We start from the raw sequence: 24,903 nt of genomic DNA on the forward strand, positions 1-24,903 counted from the left end.
GAAGCAGGACAGTGTGACTGACGACAGCAGGAGTCACTTAACCGTGAGAGACCAGGCCACTCGCAAGAGTCCAGGCGTCCAGTGCTCACAGGACTCTCGTGGCGGCCGGCGGGATGGCGTCGGCCCCTGAGCTATGCTCCTGGTGTCCGGCTCTGTGGCTTCGGAGGATCTGCCTCACCTCTCTGGGCCTCAGGCTCCCTGTCTGTGAAACAAGAGGGTTGGGTGACGTCATCTGTGGTCTTCTCCAGCCGTAACTTTCCAGGGCGTGGGGAAGCGGTCGGACGGCGGCTGTCCAGCTCGCCCACCCCTGCTCTCGCCGTCTTCTCTTTTCCAAGCTTCTCCCTTCTCTTGATTCCTGACAACGTGACAGCAGGAAGCCCGGCTGGGTTGGGGCAAGGGGCCCACGGGCCGTCCGCTCGCGCTTACTCGCTGAGCCTGTGCTCATGCTGTTCCCTCCGCCTGGAAGGGCGGCCCTCCCGAAGCAGGGGACACACCCAGCCCGGCCCCTGGCGCCGGTCCCCAGCTCCTGTCACCCGCAGTCACGGAGGATAAGCCGTCCTGATTAAGGGTCACGCAACAAACGGCCTACCGGTGTGGCGCCGTCGTCCGCGAGTGATGGCTGCGGCGTGCTCTGAAGCACCCGCCGGACGGCTCGCTTCATGCCCGCACCTGAACGCGGCCAACAGCCACCCCGGGGCCCCAAGGCCACCGGCATGGGAGCAGTGCCCTCCCCTCTGAGGGCCACAGCCTAAGTCAGGCTCCCGTCTTGCTTACTCTTCCCCCGATACGGGTAACAGATCCCCCCTTCAGTGGCCGGTGCCCCAGGGGATGAGATGCTCCTCGGGATGACCTTGGATGATTGCCAGGCTGCCCCACCACCGCCCCTCTCTAGGAATCTGGACTTTTCCCACCGCCCAGTGACCCCGACTGAAGACCATCCCCACGGATCCCACGTCCTCCGGGCAGTTCGTACTCTCCATCCGGCATCCCTACGATTTCTCTCCAGGAGCTGCAGCTCCCCACGGTGCTGGCCCCTGGCTGCTGGCAGGCCGTCCGCCTCCTGCTCCATCATCCCCTCCGGCTGCAACAGGATCGAGCCCGTCCCGTGACTGGGTAGGGCAGCACGGACCCGGCCCAACCTGCTTGTGTCTTCTGTCTCTCAGAACCACGTGCCGATGCCGCCGTCCCCCAGACATCCTGCCTCGGAGCCCTTGCTCTCGTTGATGGTCTTCCCGGGGGAAACAAGGCCAGCCCCGCGGTGAGGCTCCTGTCCCCTGGGACGCCTCCCACTCTGCAAACCCCAGTCCCACTGCTCTGGCCTCTCTGTGAGGCCTTCCCTCACCTTGCCCCAGGTGAAATGGACTCTTTTTCTCTCTGTGCACCCACGATGTCCCTTCCATACTTGATCACCGTGCCTGTAGCCCCGCGAGGCTTCACCCGTGACAGTCGTGCTCCCATGTAAGTTCTCTGGGGAGCAGGAAGCGGTGGGATCCCACTGCGGACCCCCAGCCGCCGGCACGGTGGCTGAGGCCTGGTAGGGTAAAGGTGTGGGAGGTACAGAGGGGTGAATGCAGGACCTGCCGCAACCTGACCCCAGTCCACCTGCCCCGTCTTAGGTCCCATAAGCCATAAAAATGTGGTACCTTGTAATTGCCGTGCACATGTTGTTTGCAAGTACAATGTAGGGGATTATCACTTTAATCCTGACAACCTACCCTTGCACAAGTCCCCCGAGCTCCAGCCATCCCAGACTCTTCCCCACACAGGCCACACACTGCCCTGCCTCTGTCCCCAGTGTTCTTTCTGCCCGGAATCGCTTCACCTCCGTATCTGCTGGGGGGGCTTTGTTGTGCCCCTTACATAGTCTCTGCCCAGAGTCCCTCTCCCCTCTTCCCACCATCAGAATTAATCGTGTCTCTCCTGAACACCAAAGCCGATGCCTGGCCCGAGCCTTATCTCTAACTAAAGCTATTTATTATAGATGCCCCAGGAGCTCGGCTGTGCCTTATTAATCCCCTTATCTCCGCGGTACTTAGTAGAAACTCTGGCACACAGTAGGTCCCCAAGACTTGTTGCTGCTTCATGTGGAACAGAATTGAACTGAATTGTTTAGTGTTCAAGGTTCTCTCTGGCTTGGCTGGAACCAGAGGCAGAAAGTTGTTCGTGGTGAGAATGGGTCAGATCCTGGGGGCCTCAGCACAACGGGAATCCTCCCGCATAAGTTACGAGATTTCTTGCCAACCAGTTGCCTGTGGATGTTGGTGGAGGCACCATTATTGCTATTACTGAGTTTTTTAGTATCGCGGAAGCATGCTGAGCGCAGAGTGGCGGGCCCGTGGCAATGGCATTTTCTGCGAATGGCTCTCAGGGCCCCCTATGGGTCCTTGGAAGGCCACACCATCTCGGGAGGGGATGGTGCCAAACCGGTGTCCCGTCCGGGCCGTGCACTTCGCGGATGAGGCTGGGGGCGCCGGGAGGGAGGAAGGGGCAGAGCTGGAGTCGAACCCCGTTCTGGTTTCCAGCCCAGGTGGAGACGGGGGGAGGACCAGGTTCCTGACCGGCTCGCCGCCCACACTGTGGGTGGGGGTGGATGTGATGGGGCGCACGGGGGCCTCCCCTTAGCAGAGGGTGTCTGTGCACGGGTCAGAGGGGCTCTCCTGCTGCCCCCCCCCACCCCCCCGCTCCTGCTGCCCACTGCCCTGGGTTTTCCCTGAGAAGACGGCACTGGAAGGTGGGGCTGGTACTTGCCACTGGGCCAGCAGGTGGGAAGGGGTTGCCCAGTCCACAGTCGGGAAGGTGGGAGCAGGAGAGGACCCGGACTCGGGAAGGGGAGGGAGGCTTCCCCACCTCCTTCTGGAAGAGCAGAGCTCACATCCTGTGTTTTGGCGGGCCTAACAGAGCTGGGGTTTCAAGAGACGGGGCAGGGAGCCCGGGGCCCTGAGGCTGGTGTCTGCTGAGAAACGGAGGAGGACGGGGAGGCCAATCCACAGCCTCAGCGCTCCCCCCTCCCCCTGCAGAAGTACCCCCCCCCGCCGCCCTGCAGAAGCCCCCTCCCCACCCAGACGTGGCCACCCCTCCCTGTGCGCGGGCTGCCCAAACACCGGCTCGGGAACGCCAGCCCGCTGTTCATTTGTGGGCCTTGCAAATACTTTATTGGCATCTCGTGGTGTTGAAAGTCATGTAATTATGAGCAGAATTTATATGTCGCCAGGGCTGCTGGGCGCCCTCCCCGCGTCTCCTTCCAGGCACGGCAAATATTGAAGGCTGGCCTAGAAAAGAATCAAACCCACCCGCCTTTCTATCTATGCACCCTGTAGATAAGGTTTTAATTGAAAATTGGTTCGTCTGTTCCCTCTGCCTAATTACAAGCTGCCCACATTGGCCCCGCAGCGCCCGGACGGGAGCCCAGCGCCTGCAGGCGGGAGCGGGATGGGTCGCGGGAGGGCCTGGCCAGGACAGGCAGCCTCCCTCTCCCACATCCACCCCTGGGCCCTTCTTGTTTCTTACCCAAGAGTCGGCCCTGTCCTTGGCGGACAGAGCCGTCCCTTCCAACCCTCCTTCCTCCTGGTACCGTGGCTGGCGTCCTGCAGTGGGGGCAGGGCCCAGCTCCCTGGCCTGCTTCCTCTTCCCTTTGCCCCGAGGCGCACCCCTCCCAGCCCAGCTGGGCAGAGCCAGTCCCTGCCAGTCCACAGCATTCCCTCGTGTGCCCGGACCACTGGTAGGCCTCTCAGCCCCTACCCACCCTGGACCACACAGTCTGCTCCTCCCCAAGCGGACCTGGACCCTCCTTTCCTGGGAAGCCCCCGCCATCATGACCTTCTGGATCTCCTGCCCTTGTGTCCATCCTGGGGACTTGCCTCCTCCGTCAGGCTGGAGCCTCCTCCACCCTTGAATTCCTCCTCACCAAGCAGGATGGGGCAGGACTGGTGGCCTGGAGCTAAGGGGCCGGGTGGGGGGCTCAGCCTCTGCCAGGGTCTCCCAGAAGGTGGGAAAGGGAGGGTCCGCTTGCCTGCCTGGTCGGGCCAGCCCCGGGGGGCAGGGGAGTGCGGGCGCCCCGAGTGCCCCCGGCCTCCACCCTCTCAGCCCCGGTCACGTGTCGCTGCTGTCACACGCGGCTCTAACAATAACTCCCGGCCTGGGAGCAGGAGCAAAGAGTCCCTTCCCAGCTCCAGCGGGCGGCTGTGAAATATGATTTCTGAAGTGTTAATAATGCATCGCGTTTGGATGGCACTTTACATCTTGCCGAGCGGCTGGCGGGGCCGGGGGGCTGGCTGCCGGCTTCGCTGCAGGACTTCTCAGGAGCACGGGTCTGCTCCCCGATACCTCAGTTTCTCTTTCTGAACCAGGAAGGAAGCCTTCAGACTTGGCCTCCCACCAGGGCCTGGAGGTGCCTCCCCTGCCGCCCAGCTCCCATCCCCCCCTCCGCACCTCTCCTGTGTTGTTCTTCTCCCGGAAAGCCCCCAGCACTCCTGCTGTCGCTCACAAGACCTCGCCACGCGCCTGGTGTCGGCACAGCTGCCACTGACGTGGGGGGCTCTGGGTTTTGGCTGGGGTAGGGGCCTGCATCCCGGCCACACCCTCCCTCCACGTCGATGTGCAGGGTGTGGGCAGGCTGCCAGGGCTTCTGGGGGAGCCCAGCCAGCTCACGTCTCTGGACCTGGAGGGTTCGCCCTGCCTTGTCTTTGGTGGTCTGCTCGGAGCCCCTGGGCCTGCAAGGTCCCTGACCTCCCAAGAACCGGAGCTTCCAGCCCCTCCACCCCAGCCTCTGTGGCTTTCACAGGAAAGGACCCTCATCTCTTCACTGCTTCCCAGGGCTTCGCATAGACCTAGAATATACCCCTCTGTCCTTGCCCCTGAGCTCTTTCCCAGCGATTGCTCCAAAGGCTTGGAAAATCTCTCCATCTCCCAGCCTACATCCACAGTCACCGCTTCCAGGAAGCCTGCCAAGAATGATCAGAGGGAAAGACAGGACGTGTCCTGTTATGACGAGTCGCCCACGTTCTGCCGCCGTTCCCGGCTCTGGCCTGCTGGAGAGTTGGGTACTGCCCTCTCTGCAGCATCGGCCCCAGGAAAGGTCGCGGGAATTCTCTTTCCATAAAACTGTGTTCGTTTTGAGATCTGGATTTCTAGGTTCCAGAGGCCCCGCTCTGCCAGCACTGTGTTTGCCACACTTTGGACCTTGGTGTCCTTGTCTGCAAACGAGGCCATTGGAAAGGTGGTCAGCAGGGGCTTTACTCATTGACAACACTCCTGCTTCCAACAACCCCCTGGTGAGTTATTAGGGAAAGAGAAGAAGCCCTTTGGTAAGCACATCATTGCCTTCGAGCGAGTGGGGGCTGTGTTTCTGGGGGCGGAGGGCTTGCCTGTGCTCTGTGACTCCTCCGCCACGACTCCTGCCCTGGGCGCGGCTGTGGCCTGTGGGTCTGGCCCCGAGGGGAAGCACCGTGAGGGCCGGGGCCGGGGAGCCCGCGGACGCTTGTCCGCCCTCCGCCGTCCTGACTCCTCTGCCTTCTCAGTGGCTGGGAAGACGATTCCTCACAAAGTTTTCCCAGTGGGTTGCCCTGCGCGGCTGTTCAGCTGACACCGTAGCTGACGAGTTATTAAAAATCCTTCATTATTATTCCGCGCCGTCTCTCTCCCTCCTCCCTCCCTGCCCTGCCCCAGGCTTGCGAGGCCCATGGCTGTCACTGAGAAATGCCCGGAGGCCCCCAGCCAGGCGGAGGCCGCCTCTTCCACACACCCCCAAGGGCGTCCCCCGCAGAAGTGGCAGCTGGCCGGGGGGGGGGGGTCCCACCCAGGCCCGGGGACTCGTGCTGCTGGGTTCCTGACCCCACTCCGGCAGGACTCCGGGGGCTGCTGTGGGTGTGTGGGTGCGCAGGTTCTCTCAAGACCTGGTTGGAGTGCCGTCTCACTTCTGGAGACACTTCTGAGGCGTGCCCGCTGCAGATGATGTCTGGGCCCCGACGCTTCAGCCCGTGCAGAAGGAGTGACAGGGCACCTCCATCCTCCTGCTGCCTGAGCCGGGGCTCCAGGGCCGGCTCATCCGTCACTCCTGCCAGTAACCAGATTTGGCTGCTACAAGAACAGAACAGAACACTCAGCTGCTGTCCCAGCCTCGGCCCTGGGGTCCCGGGAGGAGCATGGAGGGGCAGGGCCTGGGGAGGCCCCGCTCCTGAGTCAGGGGGCCAATGGCGGGGTCTCTGGGCCACTCAGAACCTCCAGGGCACCCTCCCCACTGCAGGGCCTCCACTGGGCACCCCAGGAAGGGCCACTAGGCCCTGTGTCTGGGCCAGACACGCAGGGTCAGCAACACGTGGGAAGCCGTTCAGACTGCGTCCTGACCGCAGTCCATTCATGATCCATGGACTCCTGTCTGTGGAGTCACTTCTCAAGGTCAAACTCACTCTTCCTGGGGACTTGGCATCCGGGGTCTTGGCATCTGGGTCCTCTCGTCCTGTGTCTAAGCCTTGTTCAGCCCGTCTTCCGAGGGCAGAGAGCTCTGGGCAGCCGGCTTTCAGACAAGCATAAGCATCCATAACTAGCCTGAGGATTCAGGTGCCCACGTTCCCACCGTGTCTCAGCCCCCGGTTGAGCTGACCTTATCGTTTGCCCAAATGCATCGTCCCCTGACCAGAGGTGTGTGGCAGAAGCAAACTGAGGTCAGACGGTTCATGAAGCTGCACGAGGGTCGGCGGCCCTCGGGATTGAGGTGGGCGCGGGCTGGAGCCGGGGCTTGGGGCTGACCCCTGCTCAGTGTGGCACGGGGGTCGCAGGGGGTCAGGCCTGAGCGGGTGACCATTAAGGGCTACTGTTGCATTTGGCTTGTGCCCTCATGGAATCAATAAACCCCTGCTGACGACTTCACTTCTGCTGGGCAGGCACTGAGGGAGCCTGAGCCGTCGGCCTTCTAGAAGCTGGGGTTCTAGCTGGAGCTTGGGGTTGGGTGGCCGCTGGGACTAGATTCTGGTTGGGACTAGTGTGAGTGTTGAGGTGTGCTGCGGTCATGTGTGGGGCTGGTGTGGAAACAAACACAGCCCGCCCGGTGGGAGCCTTTTCCTTCCTCCTGGGCTCTGCTCCTGGCCTCTCCCCGCCGTAGCTCACCCCGGCTCCCGAGGCCCCCCAGACGGACTGGAATCCGTTTAATGACAGCGAACATCTGCTGACCCTCCCAGTGTCCGCCCCAGCTCCTGGCCCGCAGCTCCTCCTCCCGCCTTCCCTGCATTCCTGACTCCCGCTCCCTGCTCTCCCCCAGCTCGGTTCTGGAGCCTCTGACCCCTACCCCGCTTTCTCTGTCCCCCTGTCCCGGTCACTACGGGTGAGCCAGGAGCCCCACCCCTTCCTCTGCCCCACCTGCCCACCTGCCCCGGGCTCGGTCCCGTCTTCTGTGCTCGGAATCTCTCTGTCTTCCGTGGAGCTGTCAGGGTTCCGAGCAACATGTCTGCGTCGCTCCCTCCCTTCCTCCTTGTTCCATTTTCCGGGGTCGGGTCACAACTCTGCCTCTCCTCCTCCTCGCTACCTGAGTTCAGAGAGCCTCTGCTCCCTCCCTCCCTTTTCCTTGAGAAATTCCTTTTCACCACCCCTCATCAGTCCTGTGGGGCATATGCCTCGGGGGACACCTGCCCTTCCAGCTGCCCAGCCAGGAGCCAGTAGTTGTGTTAGGAAAAGTTGTTTCCGCGGCGGACGAGGGGTCAGGGACCGCTGGCGTGGGGCACAGAGTAGGGACACACCTCCCCCTCACTGATTCCGTCCGTGGCGGGGCAGGGACGCCTCCCCATCCCAGGTCATCCCCCCCCTCATTAGCCTCATGCCAAGATCTCAGGGGAGCCTTGGGAAGAAACGTCTAGAATTGCAGAAACACAAGCCAGACTCTGCTCCCACGACCACCTTCCACGTCACAGAACCTGCACACAGACCCACTGAGGCCGGCTTTCCGGTGGCCTCTCTGTTCCCCGACTGTCCTCCTGCCCTCCTCCCCCCCACCACCTTTCCGTCACTCTCGGAGCCCTCCTCTCGGGAGAACCTCCTCCCACCCCCCCCATCCATCCTGGGGGGGACGGTGACCTTGACTGGCTCTGATATCCAGGGGAGGCCTAAGCTGCTGGTCGGCACGCACGGCGCCCGGTCCCCTCACTGGGAGATAATCGAGGGGAGATATTGGCTCATCCGGGAAACGAGGTGCTAAATTTGTTGTGAGATTGGTGTCACAAGCAATCAAAGGGAACTTCTCCCCAGCGAGGGCTGGGCAGCAGAGTGAGGGATCATCCTGTTACTGCAGGGAGCAGGGACCGTGGAGGTGGAGGAAGGAAAGAACCCCCCACCCCACATTGCCCCGGAGGGGGGCAACACAGGGAGATCAAAAAGGAAAGAGGAAATCAGGAGCCGAGAGGGTGGGAAGGAGGAGGCAGGCTGCTTTCTCCAACACCCCTACGCCTGCACGCCTTACCCTTACCTCACGCCGCAGACCCCACCAACCTCCTTTCCGTGGTCCTCGGTGAAGCTTTATGAGTAGCTCTGTCGGGACATGCTCTTGGCTTCTTCCCCGGAGTCGGGGCGGTCCTGAGGCAGACACAGAACACGGACCGAAGAGACAAGTGAGCAAGGAGTTGAGAAGGGCTTATGTAGGAAGATGAGGAGGACCCAGACCAGAGCAGCTGGTTTGGCTGGGGTGGGATGGGGAAGGCCACACTTCCTTTACAACCCCTCCGGGAGGACTGCCTGGAGGAGGGGACGTGAACGGTACTAGGCGATGGTAGGATGACTTATATGTACACGGGTTGCTTCCCCCTTTCTGTTAAGCACTCGCCTCCTTCAGAGCTGCTCTGGCTTCTGCCGTCAGTGTGCACAGCCAGACGGACCCTGTCGTGGCCTCCCAGTTGGCCACCACCACTGCGATCCCCACCAATGTCCTGTGAACTTCCGGCGGGCTTAGAGGACTGGCTTGGGTCTCCGCCTCTGCTGTCTGTGGCCATTTGTGTCCCAGCTGAGAAGCAGACTGACGCAGGAAGGACAGGAGCCATCGGGAGCAGACAGACCCCAGAGTTTGCCGCCCACCGACGGCCGCCATATTGGGAGCCCGCGCCCCCAGCCGTTAATTACAGAGCCTGAGCCTCTGGACTCCCTCCGTTCCTGCAGCAAATTAACATTCCGTGCCCCTTGCACGTGGGGGATGAACCACGTTAGATCGATTCAGCCGCCGGTTGGAGCTGCTTTGCTTTACGCAGGATTGATCCAGGTGACCCCAGCTTGGGGCTCCAGAAGCAACTTTGCGGGAAATCTTTTTAATGGAGATTAATTGGAAAAGCCTAGAATGTCCTAGTCATGGTGGCTGCATATCAACACTGGTGTAAGACACACAGACGCGAGCTCACGGGACACGTGGACACACGCAAGGACCCACGTGCCCCCCCCAGCACACATGCACACGTGCACACGCCCGCCCACACCCCCCAGACAGCTGCCTCACTCCCCCTGACCCACCTGACAGGGCTGATACCCTGCAGCCCTCGGACCCGTTGCCACCGTGCCCGCTTCTGTCCTTCTGTCTAGACCTCTCTTCCATCTATGTCCAGTCACTCTCTACAGTGAAGTTTCTGGAGGAGAGAGACATGCCCAGAAGGAGACACTGTTTAATTTTTAAAGCGATACGACCTTAGTTCTGATTTCTTTCGGTGCCTGAATTCCAGCCACTTCCAACTGCTCACTGGTCTTTTAGGTCTCCCTGTCTTGGCTCCCGCTGCTCCCTTTGTCTGGAGTGCCCTCCCCCGGCTCCCTGGCTGTTGAAACCCTTCTCGTCGTCAGGGCTCAATGCACTTGTAGGCAGTAAGTGTGCATTTATTGGATAGCCACTGTGTGCCAAGCGAGGCATCCGATGTCCAACCTGTATGAGTGGAGGAGGCCAGAGCTCACGAAGGCCAACGCGGTGTGGGTCTCCTCCCAAGGGAAGGCGGGTGTGGACGTCAGACACGTGGAAAAGGCAGTGTTTGCACTGCTCTACAGTGCTTCCCTCCTGCCTCTCCTCTATTCCGGCACTCAACAGGCTGCATTGCCTGGATGGCTGGATGCGTCTCCTGGCCTGTGCGCGGGGGGCAGGACCAGCCCAGAGCCCAGGACAGGGCTCGCTCTGTAGTAGGCACTAAGGACACATTTTTGGAATGAATGGGTAAATATTGAATTGAATTGCATTGACTTTGGGCTTAGTTGCTTTATCCACTAATTGTTGGTTAAGATAATCAAACAACAAGCATTTATGGAGCACCTACTCTGTGCGAAGCCGTTTTGTACTTGTCTCTTTGGGAGGGATGTGCATGTAAGATTATATCTGAGAGTTGACAACCTAGTCTTGTCGAAAAGGAACCAGAATAAAATACAGTATTGCCGCAGACTAGGCTATGGGTCTAAATCAACACGATGGCGTGTCCGGCACCCGCCGCTGACTTGTTGATTTTCACGATTAATTGCCCTGGGACAGAAGTTTTCCTTCCTAGACCCTTTCAGGGACCTGTTCTTATCCCTGTCCCCGTGCTTTGTGCAGAATTTCTTCCTCTAAACTTCGGTACTGCAAATCATTTCAGTCTACTTTGATCGAACCGTTACAAATTGATCATTTGATAGGTGTGCGTCGAAGAGGGGATGTGTGAGCGTGTGACTAGAATCCTAAAGCACCAGGACTGGAAAGAGACCTTACACACGACCCAGAGCACCTCCGGAACGTGGCTGACAGGCGATCTCCCTCCCTTGTCCGAACACCTCCAGACGGGGGAGCACACGGCCGTGTGCCGGCGCCAAGCTCTGCGGATACAAACCTCTCTTGGGAGCCACAGTCCCTCAACTTGGGCGTGGGGGCTGGTAACGAAGGCCTGGGGCGGGGGAGCCCTGGGAGACCCCTGTGTCTGCCGAGGCAGCCTTTCTCAGAGACGCTGGTGGGGAGCTGGGGCCGGGTTGGGGGTGTCCGTCCATACCCCGTGCCTTCCGCCTGGCTCCTGGAGCCAGACAGTCCCTCGGGGGCTGCTGGAGGCTGTGCGAGGTCATCTGTGAGGAAGAGTTCCCAGCTCTGGCCGGAGATAAAGTCTAACACCGGGATCCGCTGGGCTCTTTCTTTTTTAGTTTTGAGGGGAGGGGGTGTGAGGGGGGCAGGGGTCAATAAAGCTCGTTCCACTTAGAACTGGACAGGTGTCCTGACCAAAGAGCCCCTCCCTGGTGACAGAAGAGTGAGTGTCCCTCCTGCTCTCCACGTCCGGGTGATGGGGAAATGCCCGCCCTTGCCCCTGCCCGGCCCTGTCTTCTGGGCTTCTGAGTGCATGCTGTTTATTCTGGACACCTTTCCTGAAAGCCCAGGAGACGTCTCTGGAGGGGGTCTGGGGAGCAGCCTGTGTGTCCTCCTGGGATGTGAGCCTGCCGGGGGCTCTGGGGGCCCCACTCTGGCTGCTCGCAGACTGTACTCCGAAGGAGCCACGTTCATAAGAGGGCAACAGAACGTTCCAGTCAGCAGAGAAGTAGAGATTGTTCTTGTCTGTGGGGAGGCCCTGTGGCCGCATGCCAGAGGGCCCCGGGCAGGGAATGCGGCTGGACCCCAGGACAGGCAGCGTGGTGGGAGATGAGGCCTGGAGCATGGGGGGTGAGGCCTGGTGCACCAGCCCTCCCCCAGAGAAGGTGCCCGAGGAGGCCTGAGGAGGGAGACGGTGCTTCAGTCACTGGGACCATCTGCCCTGTGGGGAGAGACCAGGCCTGGCCCTCAGCCACCCCGGAGACACCTCATTCTCTCGCCCTCCACCTCCTTGGCTAATCCCTTCAGAAATCCCTTCCTTTTCTCAAGGATTTCCCTCCTTTCCCTTGACCTGATTGCTTAAGGCCTCCAGACAAGGCCAGAGGATGGGCTCAGACCCTCCCCTCGCCGACCGGCTGGCCACCTGCTTCTCCCAGATGTCTCAGGACCGTTTCTCCTGCTCCCTCACCCCCGGCTCTAGCCGTCTTCCTGCCTTCTTTCCTGTAACTTGCCTCTCGCTGCCCCTTCCCCTCCCTTGGCTTAGTGAAGGAGGGTTTCCAGGGAAGGGCTGGGCGCCCCCTCCTGCTCGGCCATCCGCCCACGCGGGACGAGCAGGGTCTGGGCGGCAGACGGGCCTCGGTAGCTGGGAGGCTGGCTCACGAGCCACCGGGGACTTGGAAAGGGTCCACCCGAGCACCTGTCTTAGCTGACCCTCAGTTTCTTCAAAGAAAGGTGTGGCATTGGAGATCAAGGCATTGGTGATCAAGGCCCTGTCCTACTCTGACCTCCAGACTCTCTTTTGGATGTGATTTTCTCATTTCCTTTTCCAGTCTCGTTCCCTTCTCTGTTGTGCCCCGGCGGCATCTGAGCTCCTTCCTTCCCGCCCCTTGAAACAGTCCTTCCCCCGCTTCCTGCCTCCAACTGCCACGTCACCTGCCTTGCTCTCCGCTTTCTGTCTGTGGCTCTCCTCCGCTCCTGTCCTCTGTCACGGTCTGTGTCTCCGCTCCTTTTCTCCCACCGCATGGGCCTGGGGACTGCTGGGGGTGGGGATGGGCAGCAGCAGGTGCAAGACGAGGTCGGGGCAGGGGCAGAGGGCCCACTTGCTTTGCTGCCCTGCCCCCAGTTCCTGGTGCTTGGCTCCGTCTCCTCGGCCTCTGGCTCTGTGACTGTCCGGGCCTGATGTCCTTCTCCTCCCCTCTCTGTCTGTGTGCCTTCCCCTTATCAGAGCTAAGTCCTCGCCAGCCACCTGCCTCCGCTCCCGCACTGCCCTTCCCTTTCCCACTGAAGCCAGATTGAAATTCGGTTTTTCAGCAGAACCGTCCACCCTCCCCGCCGCCCCCCTTCCTGCTCCCGCTGTCATACCTGCTCCAGCCAACCCCACTTGGGCTCTCCGTGCCCTTGTCTTTCCCGTAAAACATTCTCAGGGGCCCCTGCCAGGGCACATTTGCATAGAGTTGTCAGATCAGGTCTGGCCCAGGTGTCACCCGGCTGGCAGGACAGAGGGGGCTGGAGGTCCAAATGGGAGTGGGGGAGGGGCGTATTTCCAGCTGCACCTGCCAGTCTTTGTTAGTCCGGGAGCTCCAAGTCCTTGGGAGTGGGCCTGGGCTGGCAGGTCGCTTCCGAGACCAGGACGCCTGCCCGCCCTTCACCCTCCCTTCCCCCACTGTGAACCCCGCGGAGGGGAGGTCAGGAACGCTGACAGGGAACGCCTGGCGAGGGAAGCAAAGAACGTCCTTCCTTCCCTCTGCTGGGTCACCATCTGGGTCTTCTGAGCCACTGTCCTGGTGTCACAAACCCACAGACCTCCCTCCACACCTGCTGGGGGGAAGTGAGGGTGGGTGAGGTCTGGCTGAGGCCCCAGGAGGACCCACGATGCCGTAGAATCCTCGAACGTCAGAACCAGAAGGCCCTGAGGAGCCCAGTGCTCAGCAACCTCGCTTCCCAGTTTAAGGAAACCGAGACCAGAGACGCGACGTGACCTCCCCACAGTCACACAGCCAGATGGGGGCAGAGGCAGGACCAGATAAGCCCACATCTCTTGACTTCCGGCCCAGAGCATGGCTGTCCCTCCCTGGCAGGTGGTGCCGGGCTGGTTCCCCTGTCTCTTTCAGATTTCTGTTCCTGCTTCTCCGTGACTAAGCCAGTGGCCCAGGCCAATAAACTCAGGCTCCCCGTCTCTGGGAGTACCAGCCAGGCCTCAGGGCCCGTCTCCACAGCCAGCCTCTGCGGTCTGCTCAGATGCAAGGAAACCGGGCCAGATTGTGGCCACTTGTAAAATCCCATCTGGTCCCTGGAAAGATTCCCCTTCGGCCGTCCCCACCATACCCCAGCCTTGGAGCTGGGCGTCCGGCTGGCTCGGCCAGGCAGGCGGGGGGTGGGAAGACAAACCATTTCTGCCTATGGCTTGGCGTCCAGGTGGGAAGGTGGGGAAAGTTGGTGGGTCTGTCGTCAGGGCAGGGGCTCCTGCTGCCCAGGGCGACGTTTTAGCTTCACGTGGTGAAATGACTCCTGGCAGGGCGGGGTGGTGATAGGCAGAAGGTTCGCAAACTTGCCTGGGGCTTCATCTGATCTCCGTAGTACCTGGTGTCTACTCACACCTGAGTTCCCCGCGGGGGGCTTCCTGACCCCTGGTTCCTCGCCTGTCAGAGCTTCTCGAAAGCCACACCACATTTCGACACTGTCTGATTCTGGGCTGGACTCCGAATGCCCCAGGCCAGCAGAGCCCAGCCCCCACGCCCGTCAGCACCAGCGGGGACCTCCTGGTCCCAGGGTCCCGAGGCCTCACCTGTCTGCATCTGTGTGTCCCTGTGTGCTGCCTGGCCTTCGGTCTTTCTGGCCTTTCTCCCCGTGCCCTTGCACTGCCCACCCCAGCCGGCGCCCCTCCTGCCCTCCCTCTCTCCCTCCCTTCTCCTGTCTTCTCTCCTCTTCTATCAAAAGTGCAAATCTCCCTTTCTCCTCTCTTTTCCCCTCTGCTGGCCCAGCCTGGAGAATCGCAATCCTCTTTTCTCGGTGAGATGAGAGAAGCCAACGGGAGGGGCTCTCCCTGGCTGTTGTATTTTTCATAGATCAGGAAGGGAATGGTTGGGCTGGGGGAGAAAGTCTGGGGAGGGGGGATGAAGGGGCGGCGAAGATGTGAGAGCGGGCAGGGGGGCCGTGTGGCAGGAGGAGGGGTGGAGTGTGGAGAGATTTAGTTCCATCTGAAAGCTGTCGGTGCGAATCAAAGGCTTTCCTTTGAACCAGCAGCAATCTGGAGTGCAGAGCTTGGGGACCGCTCCGCCCGGGGGGCTCATTACTGCGCGTTTGATAAATCCGGGGAGACGAGGCCTGGCCTCCACCAACCCCTCTCCTGCAGCCTGGCTTCCTCAGCTTCCTCCCGCCCTCGGTCCCGGTCCCTCTCTTGTTCCTGGCTGGCCTGGCGGGCAGGGCTCTGGGAATGTGACCACCAGGGCACGGGGTGCCAGGACGTGAGCGCCGAAGCATGAACTCAAATGCGGTTGTGCAAGAGCGGCTATGCACACGTGCGTGCACCCGGGGACGTGGGTGCTCACGCGTTTCGGTGCGTGCGTGCCCACAAGACGTGTGTGGGGTGTGTCTGAGAATCTGTGAGCATCTCCATCCTCTAGGACAGAGCTGGAGATCACTTCTCGGTCAGAATCAGAAGTGCAGCTAGACCTCTGTCCTCACCAGGCCCAGCAGGACCGGGAGAGGACCCTGGGGGCAGGCAGCCTCTCCTGGCCTCACTCTTGGGAGCAGAGATGGAAGGCCGTGTCCCCAGGGAGATGTGGGCTGAAGAGGGGAGAAGGACAGGTTCTCCGGGGAGAGGGGGCGGCATCGATGGGGGCTGCCAAGGCACCAGGGGTCCAGTCCGCACAGTGGCCGGTCTGGGCCAGGAGGTCCTGGGGGTGGTGAGAGCCGGGAAGGCAGCAGGAGCCGGGCTGGCGTGGTGGCCTCCCGAGGGCCAGGTGTCCTGGCCCCTTGCTTTGCTTACTGGCCACGCGACTCACCAGCTGTGTGGCTGGAGGGAACTTGCTATTCTCTGAGCCTCAGATCCTTACTGGGGAGGCTAGCGGCAGTGCCTCACAGGCTGTGGCGTGCACCGGGTGGCACTGGGCCCAGGGACTGGCTGGGTCAGCAGGGGTGTTTGTTATAACTCCCGAAGGTGGACACTGGCTCTTAGCAAGCAACTCCCGAAGGTGGACACTGGCTCTTAGCGCTCGCGGTTTCTACTATCACTGAGACCTCTCCAGATGCCACTGGCGTTGTCTCGGCCTTGGGAGCCACTGTCCCTCCACGTCAGGACGCTCGGGTCAAGCTCCTCCTGCGGTCGGTGGCAGCCTGCGGATCAGCTCCCTCGTGGCCTCGGGGTCCTGGCCACCCCCCAGAGGCCAGCAGGATGAAGTTGGAAGTGGGGGGTCTCTGAGTGGGGACCCGAAGTAGTGGGCAGGGGCCTGAGCCCGGTGCCTCCAGGGAAGGCTTCTTGGACGCTCCCGGGGCGTGGCTTAGTGACCCTGCTGCCGAGAAGCCCCGAGTCCGTTCCCATCTCCGCCGCTAAATAACATCGCTGTCTTAAGCACCCGGGGCCTCGTTTCCCGTTTGTGCGGAATGGACATAGCAGCCACCCCGAGCAGGGACTGAGATGCTGGGAGTGAGGTCTGTACCGCACCTGCCTGGTGCTGGCAAGTAGCGGGCGTCGCATAATTGGGAGTTATCATTACTAAGGGGCGCTGCTCGGATTGAGGGGACAAGAAAGGTAAATCAAAGCGTCTCTGTTCTGCAGGGGCTCCCAGCAGAGTGGGAGAGACAGACTCGCACACATGAGTAACTTTTAATCCAAGGCAGGCTGGGAGAAGGGCTCTAACCAGAAGCCCAAACAATGCGGGAAGAATGGGGGAGGGAGCTGTGACCAGTCTGGCCCAGGAGCTTTGAGTTGGGGTCGGGGCCAGGCAGGGTGGGGCTGGCAGTGATGGGGGAAGGGGTGTGGGGAAGGTGGGAATGGGGGTTTCTGCAGCTTTGACCCCTCCTCAGCTTGTGTGAAAAGCACAGAGCCCCCCACCCCCCATGATGCTCCCATCCCAGCACACTCCTCATTTCTCCCCAGGGCCCCTCTGTGCTCCCCTTGCCCTCCCCACCCTGTTGGCTGAGCCTCCTGGGAGCTTCCTGTCCCTTGGGCCCCTGGGGGAGAGGAACACCAGGAGTCTGAGACCCCAGCCTCACTGTGCATGTCTAAAGGAGAGAAGTGCACCGAATGTAGGGGTGCCTGGTCCAGTGGCCAGGCTGGCTCCCATGCCCCTGCTCTCCATCTCTCTCCCTCCATTTTAAGGACCTGAGCCTTCCTGCTGCTCTGCCTTGGCCTGTGACATTCAGGGTCTTCTTGTCACCGGGTCTTACCTGCTGCCTTTCCCCCTGGATCACTGCCTTGGGCCTGCTTTGTCCTCTCCCAGCCTCCTCCTCACCAAGATCTGCCTTCACTGGTGCTTCTCCCCAGTCTCAGGACTGTCCCTGGCTCTCCCCAGCCTCTGTGTGGGTGTCTGGCTTTGCCCCACCAGCCTCCCGTGGGCCTGTGTGGCTCGGTGCCTGTGGCCACGTGTCCTTCCCCACCTGTCTTCGTGATGGCTGCTAAGGCTTCCCCACGCCTGTGAAGACAGGGCGGCCACGCATCACAGCCCATGGGAACTCATTCCAGAGCCCACCCGCAGATTCGTGCGGGGGGGGGGGCAGGCCAGGGCTGCCCGTCGGGGCGAGCAGCGTGGGCAAGGCAGGACTGTGGTCGTGGGCTGCCTGCACTCAGGCCGCCCGAGTCCCCCGCTGCTGCCTTGAGCCATGCTCCTGTGTTTCTGTTTGCTGCCAGCTTTATTTTCTGCGAGCCGGGTGCCGGCCCTGGGCGGGACTGCCGTCTGGCCCCCACCTGCAGTGCGGGCTCTGCTCAGGCACAGATGGTGGAGGCCCGAGGCCCCAGGGCCTTGGGGGCATGTGTGTGTGTGTGTGTGTGTGTGTGTGTCCTTGCTAGGCCACCGGGATGGGCTCTTGGTGCCTCTGTGACATTCGGGGACATCACTCCCTACCTCCTTCTTTGTCGTCATGCCACCAGGACACGTCTGCCCTTGCTGTGGTGCCCTGTCCAGTGTCTCCCCCTCCCGTCCCAGCTCTGCTCCGCACTCCTCCACCAGGGAGCCTCTCAGGACTGTCTGCGCACCCCTGCCCCCAGCGCTGTACCCGTCTCCCTGCAGGGAGAAGCCCAGCCTGTCCCTCTATGTCCCTGCCCTGCCCGTGCCTCCGCTGCAGCCTGGGAGCCTGACTAGCCCTCTGCCTCCTGTCCCTCACTGGGGGGCAGTGGGGGTGTGGGGCACCTAGCAGGGTCGCTCACTGCTTCAGAACACCCGTGGGCCTGCAGCCGGGCCCGTGCGGGGTGAGGAGCCAGAGCTCTGAGGAACCCCACCTGGACTTGGAGTCCCCTGGGCTCATGGCAGGGATGGGCAGTGCCGTGGGGAACATATGATCGCAGAGGTAAGAAGTGAATAAAAGGGGCTCTCAGGGCACGTGGGAAGTCAAGGAAAACTTCCCAGAGGAAGGAACTCTTTGAATCCCAAGGGAATGGGGGCAGCAGATCACCCTCCCCGACCCTGGAACCGGCTGTGCAAGGCCTTGGAAGGGTGACAGGAGCCTGGGGTGTACAGAGGAGAGGGCAGCGTGGGGCCTTCCCCTCCCCAGAGCCAACCCGCAGAGCGGGGCCTGTCTTGGCACCGTCTTGACTGTGGGGGCTGTTTGGGGGCAAACTCGCTTGTGAGTTTTGCAGGGTCAGGATCCAGGGTCTTTGCCACTGAGGACAGTCCCCGAGACCTCTCGGTGTGCCCTCCTCTCTGGATACTTCAGAGTCCTTGCTTCCACCCCTGTCTCCCGACTAAATTGTCTTCTCTCTCATGTCCTTGCAGGGGTTTCCAGGGGTGCCTAACTATGTAGCCGCCCGGGATAGATACGGGGCATGGCTACCAGTCAGTGGCCACAGGCAAGGGTTTGTCCCAGGCCTGTCCTACCCCTCATCGCATTAACCTTCAGGGATCCCTGGAGGTAGGGCTCAGAGAGGGACTTGGCCAAGGTCATGGTCAGGAAAAGGCAGAGGCATTATGCAAACTGCAGTCTGTCTCCTACACCTGAGCTCCTAAAAGGCCCCCTGCAGTCCTTGTCCACACTCCTGGCAGTGCAGGTGAACAAGGCCCGGGGGTGTTGGGGGGTGGGGGAGTGACACGCCCCAGCCATAACGCTCCCCCCTCAGGCCGCTCCCTGTCCCTGGTCTCTGACTCTGACCACAAGGGCACCCCCTCCATCCTGCCTGCTTGTGCCCTGTGGACAAAGAGCAGCTCCTCAGTGTTTGCTGGAGAGGTCAGCAGGAGACCAGGGTGTCCGGGCCTGTGCAGCAAAGCCGTGAACAGAGTCTCATCTCTGAGCCGGGGACAGCCAGCCAGCCCACTCCCAAGCCCTTGACTTGGGTTCTGGGGCCGTGGGAAGGAGAAACGTGCGGGGACCTTGCAGCATGGAGCTGCACTAGCGAATGCGCAAGGATATGAATAAATTTGAATAATAATGAGGGCAATGCCTGAATTAATAATGCTGCCTGCTCACCTGACCCGCCCCTCCCCCAGGATCTCAACACCTGCCCCGGAATCCCTGGGGATGTGGGCGAGCCTTATCCTTGGCTTCTTCAGGAGCCACGGAAGTTTGTCTTGTCGGCCAGAGTCAGCAGCCCATGGAGTGTGGGGAGGGACCCTCTTGCTAACTTCCCGGCCCCTGCAGACCCAAGGAACTGGATTTGTGCGCTTCGCGGAGAGTAGAGAGGCTGCCTCGTTGTATTAAATCATACGCTGGCCATCATTCCTGGCCCTGCCCCCTCTCTCGGTCCCCTTTGTGCGCAGCAGACAATGTGGATGTCAGGGGATTCCAGGGGGATTCAGAGGGAGGAGATGTGGGCCTTGGCTTTAGAGGACAGGTTCCTCTTCTGGTAGATGGAGAGGACCAACACGCTCGCCTGCCTGCTGCGTTCTACCTCGCAGTGAAAACATGAGCACAGGCTCTTAGAGCCTAGGATAGGAAATGCATGGATAGAGCTGTGACAGCAGGGCTGGGAGATGGGAAAAGCTGTTTGTCCAAGGAGCTAAGGGATCAATCCAGGAGGGCTTCCTGGAAGAAGGGAATGTGGGGCCAATTTGGAAAGATGGGGGGGTATGGAGCTGGACTAGGAAACAGAAGGGAGGGGATAAGACCTGGGTCCTGTGGCTGGTGACTTAGAGGGAGGTCTCAGATGGCACATGGCAAGTTCCCTCCGCCTACACACTGGAGTGATGGAGGTTCAGAGAAATTGTGGAAAGGGTTGGATTTGGGGATTGTGGTCTCCGCAGAGCCTCGGGAGCTGGGGAGGGAAACATGAGAGCAGAGTCCCCTGAGCTGGGACAAAGCTGATTTTGGTCGCAGCCGTGTGACAGATTGGGGACGAAGCTCGGAAGCCCCAGACCTCTCCCTTTGCCATCTCCCCTCTTCCCACAGCCTGCCCCAGCAGCAGACCAGCTCTGGCTCGCAGGGGGTGGGAGCCCAGGGGGGAGGAGCTGCCACAATCCAATTCCCTGCTCCATTTAGGCCCCACAATTAAAGGCAATTACTCTGCAGCTCTCTAATCAAACGCTCCGGGCCGGGCTGCCAGCCGGGCAGCCATGTGTGGCTCCACAGCCGCGGAGGGGGTGGGGGGGGTGGGAGGAACAAAGTCACACGCGCGCCTGGCTCCCACCGCGCGGGCGGCACAGTGCGGTCCGTGTGTCCGCGTGTATGCACACGTGCCCTGGAGCTCGGGGGCAAGGGGCAGATGCGCGGGGCGGGGTGGGAGTGCCAAGAAGTGGGCTCAGAGGTTTGCTGTGGACGCTCTGACCCCAGGACGCCGGTGTTCACCCTTGTGTGATGCCCGCCTGGAGAGTCTGCCCTCGTGTGTCCACTGGGTGCGCCGTCCCCGAAGCACACATGTGCTGCCCGCGATGGCTCACAGGACACGTGCGGGCAGGGGTACTGTGCCCTAGCCCCACTCTGGGATTGCAGAGGTGGTGCAGGGCCAGCGGCTCTGCTCCTGGGTGCAGCACCTGGGAACAGGGCTGGGGGTGAGGCGGCAGGTGGCGGGGCAAGACCAGGACCCGGAGGGCCGAGGCTCAGGTTCGACTCCGCACTCTGCCCCTCACTCCCCCTCACCTGTCCCCACCCCCAGTCCTCAGTGTCCTGTCTGTGGCACGGAAGGAGGGGACTAGCCTCATCTCAAGCCCTCCGTAACACTGCGCTGCTGAGCGCCTCCTCCCTGAAACCCGTCCCTCGGGGGCAGGGTGGGGGTGAGGAGGAGGAATCCGGGGCCAGCATAGGGCATCGTGGCGGGAAGGGGCTGGGCTGGAGTGGGGCAGGGACAGGAGGGCAGGGATGGGGCCCAGGGAGGGTGGCCCCTTGTGGAGCCCTTCCCTCCCGCACGTCCTTACTCTGTGCCGGCTTGGCTTTGCCAGGGACCCAGACCCGCTTCAGCCAGGAGCCGGCTGACCAGACGGTGGTGGCAGGACAGCGGGCCGTGCTCCCCTGTGTGCTGCTCAACTACTCCGGCATCGTGCAATGGACCAAGGACGGGCTGGCACTGGGCATGGGCCAGGGCCTCAAAGGTGAGTGGGTGGCCCACCAGCCCGGCACTCGGACATCCTGTCTTTGTACCCTTCCCCAGCATAGGCCTCTGGGGCCGTGGCCCTTACCTCTCCGAGCTCCAGCCTCTCCTCCCCCATCTCTGTGAGGCCAGCTTTGCCCTCCCCTCCTAAGCTCTGCCTCCCCTGCTCTCCCAACCCTGAAGCTCTGCGTTTCCTCCGGCTGCCGACTGGCTCAAGGAAGGCAACAGGAACCTGAGAGATTGAGGGGAAACGAGAGACCTTTCCGTAAGAGAGCTCAAGACAGACAGACAGACGCCGGGAGAGGTGCTCCAGGCAGAAAGACGCGAGGCCGGAGGGGCAGGAGACCGCAGAGTGTCCTGCGGAGAGAGCGCAGGGACCCTCTGTCTCTCCTGCCAGGCTGGCTTTGCTCCCGACTCCCTCCTGCCCCTGCCCAGGTCACGTCTGCTCTGAGGCCAAAAACCCCATGGTAGCGTCAGCCTGGGCGCCGATGTCCGTGTTTGTGTGAGAAGCCTTTATCGGGTGCTGGGCAGCCTGTGCCCAAGCTGCGAGGCGATTCAGGGAGACAGAACGAACCACTGACCTCCTTTATTCCAGAGCAAGGAAGGGCAGTTTGGGGAAGGCCTCCTGGCCGCGGCAGAGGAGGACGTCCCCTGGGCTCTGGGGCCGCCTCTGCTGCTGGTGAGCTGGGCGACCTTAGGAAAGTCGGGGCACTTCTCTGGGTCTCGGTTTACCACCGTGGAAAACAGCCGTAGAACTCAGGATCCGGTGCGGCATTCGTGAGTTCTGAGCCAAATGAGAGACCGCCGGGAAGCGGCATCATGCCGGAAGCCAGGAAGGGCTGCACATTCTTATTCTTTTTGTTGTCTAGGAGTTGAGATTATTTGCTGAGGGGTCTGCACATTAGCACAGGTGAGGGAAGTCTGTCCGTGCAGAGGAGGGAGATGGGCTAGTGGCTCTATCGACGATAGAAAGAAAGAGAACCTGGGCGAGAGATCAATGGATATGGAGTGAGAAGGATCGATAAGCCCTGGACAGAAGGAGATAATGGGAGCGAGCCGGTGGGAGCCCGGGGGAGGGACGGGGAGGGCATGCGAGCCTGCAGGGGAGGGCAGAGCCGGAGGGGGCCAGCGGCTCCCAGGCCCACCTGCCGCAGCAGCCGTGGCTCCTCCAGGGCCTGTGTGGGTCCGGCCTCCTTCAGGGGAAGACCCTGCTGCGTCCATCCCCGGCATGGCCAGTGCGGGCAAGGCCTTGGCCTGCCTCGGCTCCCCTGCCCCCCGGCCCCAGGGAGCCCCGTCTGTGCTGCGATGCCCTATATTTCCAGTGCCCACATGCCCTCCCCCTCTCCCCTTCTCTCAACTTTTTTCCTGCTCCTTTCCTGTTATTACAAGGGACGCTGGTCTGGAAACAGCTCCAGAAATTCTATCATCTGCCCCTTCTGTGTCCCCCATCGCTCCTGCTCCAGGGCCCCCAGCCTGTCTGCAGGAGGCTGTGACATGGGACTGTGACACCTGGGGCTCTGTGGACGGGGTCCCAGGCCAGGGTGGCGGGAGGGGTGCAGCCGTGGGGAGAGAGGGGCCCCTGGCAGGCCGGGTCCCAGGCTGGGGCAGGGCTCACCTCATTCGCCCTTTGTGTCCCTGCAGCCTGGCCACGGTACCGGGTCGTGGGCTCCGCGGATGCCGGGCAGTACAACCTGGAGATCACGGACGCCGAGCTGTCTGACGACGCCTCCTACGAGTGCCAGGCCACAGAGGCCGCCCTGCGCTCGCGGCGGGCCAAGCTCACCGTGCTCAGTAAAGCTCTGCCCTCCTCCCGCTCTTTCCCTCCTATCCCCGTGTCCCCTCCCTTCTTCCTGGCCTCTTGTCTGTCCCCACTGCCCTCCCGCATCCTTCTCTAAACTTTGTGCAAAGCCAGGTCCAGCAGAAGAGGGTAAAGCGGGCTGTGGGCCCCCACGGTGGGACCGAGGGCGCGTGAGGCCTGGCATCCTCAGTGCCCAGTGGGTTGGGCTCTATCAGTTGGACATAGGGCTCCCCCAGGGCAGAAGAGTTGGGGTGGAGATGCACCTGCTCCTGGCCCAGGCTTGTCGGTGAAGAGCTTCTCCCGCCCTCCCCACGGCTGCCTCCGGCCCCAGCAGCTGCCCCAGGGTTCCCTTTCGTCCTCACTCAGCCCATACTCCCCTTCACCACTCTTCCTCCCTGGCCACTGAGAGTCCCCTGGAGGCCCTTCTGGGAGCCGGGGAGCAAGACCAGAAGGAATGGGCTGGAGGGTTGAGAACTGGGTCCTGCTGGAGCAGAGCAGAGGTCCCTCTGTGAGAACCCCCAAGCCATTTGCATAACGCGGGGACTGGCCCCTGCAGGAGGCAGGCTGGGACACCCCCTCTGGCTCCCTCCAGCCTGCTGCTCTCCCTCTGCCTCTGCTGGGCTTCCTCTGCCCGGGACCTCCCTCTTCCCTTTTGTCCTCCATGCTGGCCCGTTCCCTTCTGCTGCCTTCATGTGCTCTGTTGGGCTCCCTCTTTTCCATCTCATTGCCTGAAACCGGCAACGTGGGAGAAGCCCCTGGAAGGGCTGGGGGAGAGCGGACTGAGACCACAAGCTCGGACACAGGAAGGTTTTACCTGGCGGGAGAGTGGGGGTCAGGAGGGCGCAGGAAGTCGTCCATGTGTCTGGAAGGGCTGAACTGGGAGCTGGAGGTCAGGAGCCCTGGCCCATTCTGGCACTGGGACCCTGAGGGGTCACGAACCCTGGGTCTCAGTTTGCTCATCCGTAAGGCAGCATGGTGACATCAGCCTTCTCTTAGCCGCTCTGCCCAGGTAGCTGTGAACCACTGGGGCTTGGGCAGGGAGGTGTCCAGGCAGCAAGGACTCTAGCCTGGGGGGAGGGGGCTCGCACTTCCTCGCTCGTGAGCAAGGTGCAAGCCTGAGGTCAGGGAGAGAGGCGGGTGGCCGGCGGGGATGGGCATGGGGCACCGCGACAGCACCTCCCATCCCTCCTGGGTGTGTGTGAGCCTGCGCCAGCCCAGGCCATCCAAGGGAACCACGAGATTCTCGGCAGCCCGTCTGTCTTCTTTTCCCTCCCTAACTGCCTCTGTTGTGGATCCTGGAGGTCCTCCTTCTCACCCAGGGGACTCCCATCCCAACAAGGAGCCCCTGGTCCCCACTCCCCTCTCCTGCGCCAGACCCCCAGAGACAGAGCAGCAAAGATGAGAAAAAGCCAGCTAAGCCCCTAGGTATGGCAGGAATGGGGCTTATAATGGCATCCAGTGGCTTGTTTTGTTCAAGAAAGGCTTCCTGGAGGCAGCAACCTCTTTGACCTCAGCCGCAGCAACATCTTCCTAGGAACATCGCCAAAAGCAAGGGAAGCAAAGGCAAAAATGAACTGTTGGGATTTCATCAAGATCAAAAGCTTTTGCACAGCAAAGGAAACAGTTAACAAAATCAAAAGACAACTGACAGAATGGGAGAAGATATTTGCAAACGACATATCAGATAAAGGACTAGTGTACAAAATCTATAAAGAACTTAACAAACTCAACACCCAAAGAACAAATAATCCAATCAAGAAATGGGCAGAGGACATGAACAGACATTTCTGCAAAGAAGACATCCAGATGGCCAACAGACATATGAAAAAGTGCTCCGTATCACTCGGCATCAGGGAAATACAAATCAAAACCACAATGAGATATCACCTCACACCAGTCAGAATGGCTAAAATCAACAAGTCAGGAAATGACAGATGCTGGCGAGGATGCGGA

At 61.3% G+C, this 24,903-nt stretch overlaps 1 protein-coding gene across 2 annotated transcripts in view; it reads left to right on the forward strand.

Annotated features, from left to right (window-relative positions):
* Positions 1-24,903, forward strand: part of KIRREL1 (kirre like nephrin family adhesion molecule 1) — an 85,026-nt gene that overhangs the window by 45,713 nt on the left and 14,410 nt on the right. For both annotated transcript variants that reach the window (XM_044266648.1, XM_044266649.1), the window contains exons 2-3: positions 21,004-21,153; positions 22,794-22,943. In XM_044266648.1, coding sequence (XP_044122583.1) covers positions 21,004-21,153; positions 22,794-22,943 — 300 coding nt within the window. The remainder of the gene's footprint in view (positions 1-21,003; positions 21,154-22,793; positions 22,944-24,903) is intronic.

This window comes from Neovison vison, chromosome 10 (assembly GCF_020171115.1).
Source record: "Neovison vison isolate M4711 chromosome 10, ASM_NN_V1, whole genome shotgun sequence".
NCBI classification, from domain to species: Eukaryota; Metazoa; Chordata; class Mammalia; order Carnivora; family Mustelidae; genus Neogale; species Neogale vison.